Consider the following 3,918-nt stretch of genomic DNA (forward strand, 5'->3'; position numbering starts at 1 on the left):
AAAAAAAAAAAAAAAAAAAGAAAATGTCTCTGTCACTGAATAGTCACTATATTTTGGAATCTTGATTATAGCCTTGAACACCAAGCTCATATTCTCCAAGAATTATTCCTTAAGTAAGCTAGTGAGTTTTGATCTCTTTTTTCCTGACACTTATACCTGTAATAATCTATATCATATTAGCTTATCCTTCATTATGTGCCATATGGAATTATCATCTGCACAGGCTTGAGCTCTCAGAATTTACAAAAGGTAGAAAGACCTTGTGTCAGGCTTTCCCGCCTTTAGTAGGTACTTTGGACCTACTAATAGGTTCTATGTATTTGAACATATTGGCTGATTATTGTGGTGTGAAAAGGACTTTCTCATTTTTTGAGATCATCTTCTAAAAAATAGTTTTCTTTCTACCTTACTCCAACCAATATCCTCTCCTGAAAGTATCACGTATCTTCTCAATAGGCATCATTTTCCCTGAATGATGAGAAAAGCTGATGGACCTAACAAAGGATAGGTTTATTTTAGTCACTGAGAAAAAATATATGTAAATTTTCCCTGGACCCTGATAAAAATCTTAGAAGTTGTTGAACAGCATTAGTGGGAAAAGATGCCATGAGATTAATCTGGCAGCAGTCATCCTTTTAACAACATGTTGACACTGTCCAAGGCATTGGGTGCAACAGTAGAAGAAAAAGGAGTGAACATCAGTCCCTGCCCTCATGAAGCTTTCAGTCTTATGAATACCAGTGCCGGATGGACTGGAGGCTTTAAAGACTAGAGGCAGGGAAACTGGCTGTGATCTAATCAAACATCCTCAATTCTTTATCTTGTTAGCATTTAGCTTTGCCTGCCTTTTGATGACCTGCATTTTACATGTTTCCCCAACTACCACCTTCTACTACCATCAACACATGTACCTTCCCTTCTCAGCTCTCTTTATTCTTTGTGCTTCCATTGTCTTTTGATCATATTGCATGGCCATATTTGGGCTATTAGAACCACATACTTTCTACCCTCCTTCCCCCCAGTTAAATTCTTCCATTTCTTCTATAACAATTTTCTTCCTCATAGCAAAAGAACAAAGGAGACATTTGCTTTCTTGATATTTTTCAGACTGGGAGTCTTGGTGTGAAATCAAGGAATTATCTCCAAAATGGTTCATTGATGAAGATGAAATATCCCAGGAGATGATAATGGAAAGGCTAACAAGTCATGGCCTTGAATGCTCCAGTTTCAGAGAAGCCTGGAAATGTAAGGGTGAATTTGAGCTACATGAGGGAAATGCGGAGAGGCATTTCATGCAAGTGACAGCTGTTAAGGAAATCTCTACTGGGAAAAGACACAATGAATTTAGTAATTTTGGGAGAAGCATACCCCGGAAATCAGTATTTTTAACACAACAGAAAGTTCCTACCATAGAGCAAGTACATAAATTTGATATTTATGATAAACTCTTCCCCCAAAATTCAGTCATAATTGAATATAAAAGACTCCGTGCTGAGAAGGAATCTTTGATAGGTAATGAATGTGAAGAATTCAACCAGAGTACATACTTTAGTAAAGACACAGGAATTCCTCTTGGTGAGAAACCTTATGAAAGTAATGATTTTTCAAATCTCTTAAGTTTCCACTCATTACTTGCTCAACATCAGACAACTCATTTTGGAAAATTACCCCATGGATACAGTGAATGTGGTGATGCCTTTAGCTATTACTCATTCTTTACTCAACCTCAGAGAATTCACAGTGGAGAGAAACCATACGCATGCAATGACTGTGGAAAAGCCTTTAGCCATGGCTTCTTTCTCAGTGAACATCAAAGGACTCATATTGGGGAGAAGCCTTATGAATGTAAGGAATGTAACAAAGCCTTCAGACAGAGTGCTCACCTTGCTCAACACCAGAGGATCCACACTGGAGAGAAACCGTTTGCATGCAATGAATGTGGGAAGGCCTTTAGCCGTTATGCCTTCCTTGTTGAACATCAGAGAATTCACACAGGTGAGAAACCATATGAATGTAAAGAATGTAACAAAGCCTTCAGACAGAGTGCTCACCTTAATCAACATCAGAGGATTCACACGGGAGAGAAACCCTACGAATGTAATCAGTGTGGAAAAGCCTTCAGCAGACGCATAGCCCTTACTCTGCATCAAAGAATTCACACAGGAGAGAAACCCTTCAAATGTAGTGAATGTGGGAAGACCTTTGGCTATCGCTCACACCTGAATCAACATCAGAGAATTCATACCGGAGAAAAGCCCTATGAGTGCATCAAATGTGGGAAGTTTTTTAGGACTGACTCACAACTTAATCGACATCATAGAATTCACACTGGAGAGAGACCATTTGAATGCAGTAAATGTGGGAAAGCCTTCAGTGATGCTTTAGTTCTAATTCACCATAAGAGAAGTCATGCAGGAGAGAAACCCTATGAATGTAACAAATGTGGGAAGGCCTTCAGTTGTGGCTCATATCTTAATCAACATCAAAGAATTCATACTGGAGAGAAACCCTATGAATGTAATGAATGTGGGAAGGCTTTTCATCAGATCTTGTCCCTAAGACTACACCAGAGAATTCACGCTGGAGAAAAACCTTATAAATGTAATGAATGTGGGAATAATTTTAGCTGTGTCTCAGCCCTTAGACGACATCAAAGAATTCATAATAGAGAAACGCTCTGATTATAACAAGTATAGGAAAGAAAACATTTGGTTACCACTCAGTCCTTATTGAATATTAGTGAGTTCTTCTTGGTTAGTAATTCTTTGAATGTAGTTCATATTTCAGTTCATGAGTATCCATTATTTGAAGTAGCTCAGTAGTAGACATCTGTTACTTTTTTTTTTTTTTTTTTAGACAGAGCCTTGCTCTGTTGCCCAGGCTGGAGTGCAGTGGTGCAATCTTGGCTCACTGCAGCCTCTGCCTCCTGGGCTCAAGCAATCCTCCTGCCTCAGCCTCCTGAGTAGCTGGGATTACAGGTGCCTGTGACCATGCCTGGCTAATTTTTGTATTTTTAGTAGAGACAAGGTTTCACCATATTGGTCAGGCTGGTCTCTAACTCCTGACTTCAGGTGATCCGCCTCCCAAAGTGCTGGGATTATAGGTGTGAGCCACCATGCCCGGCCACATCTGTTACTTTTTGATCTGTTCTGTACCTGGCTTACCCCACCCTCAATGCATATGATTCTGGTGAAACTGTTAATCAGGGACAGTAGTGGATTGGTCACAGGCTGGCCAATTATTTCCCCCAACCTAGTGATAAGGGATTGGCAAATGGCCCTGTCTGGATCAATGAAGTCCTTTGCGAGTATTCCTATGGGTAGTAAGAGATTTTTTTCTGGAATTGCAAGTTTCAAGGATTTAATAAGATTAAAAACTCACCAGGAGCCTTTTTGCCACTCATGAGGAAAGCTTTCCCAAAGAGAAATCTAACAGAGGAAAATGGAGACAAGAGACAGAAATCTGATGATATTGTTTGATCTCCTGGATCCAGTCATTCCTGACAGCTACACCATCCTTTTTCATTTTTTGTGATCCAATAAATTTCCTTTTATTTATTTTTTCTTAATTTGGATTAGATTTTTGCCTCATGGAATTAGAGTGCTGATTCACACATTCTATGTTTGCTATACATAAGAGAAAGCCTTAATTTTTTTCGTGACATAATTATTTATACTGAGGAGAAACCTTATGATATAACAAGTTTATCAAAGTTGAATACACAGCCTTCATAAAACTGAGATAATTGTTACATTTTATTTGTCGATAAAATTATTTTAGTGTTTCTTAGTTTTTTTCACAATATGAATATTTTAAAATTCACCAAGTAAAATTCTTTAACAGGCTTCCCCTTAAGGAGTTGAAATCATTTGTCACAGTGACTCACCATGTACCTGTAAAGAGAGAATGGAAAGCTAA

The 3,918-nt window shown here is 38.4% G+C and overlaps 1 protein-coding gene across 2 annotated transcripts in view; it reads left to right on the plus strand.

Moving 5' to 3' along the window:
• The window catches only part of ZNF527 (zinc finger protein 527), a 25,821-nt gene extending 22,259 nt beyond the window's left edge, over window positions 1-3,562 (plus strand). For both annotated transcript variants that reach the window (XM_011992770.1, XM_011992780.1), the window contains exon 5: window positions 1,108-3,562. In XM_011992770.1, coding sequence (XP_011848160.1) covers window positions 1,108-2,681 — 1,574 coding nt within the window. In that variant the 3' untranslated portion in view covers window positions 2,682-3,562. The remainder of the gene's footprint in view (window positions 1-1,107) is intronic.
• Window positions 3,563-3,918: the final 356 nt, after the last annotated feature.

The sequence above is a fragment of the Mandrillus leucophaeus genome, unplaced genomic scaffold (assembly GCF_000951045.1).
Source record: "Mandrillus leucophaeus isolate KB7577 unplaced genomic scaffold, Mleu.le_1.0 Scaffold1107, whole genome shotgun sequence".
NCBI lineage: Eukaryota > Metazoa > Chordata > Mammalia > Primates > Cercopithecidae > Mandrillus > Mandrillus leucophaeus.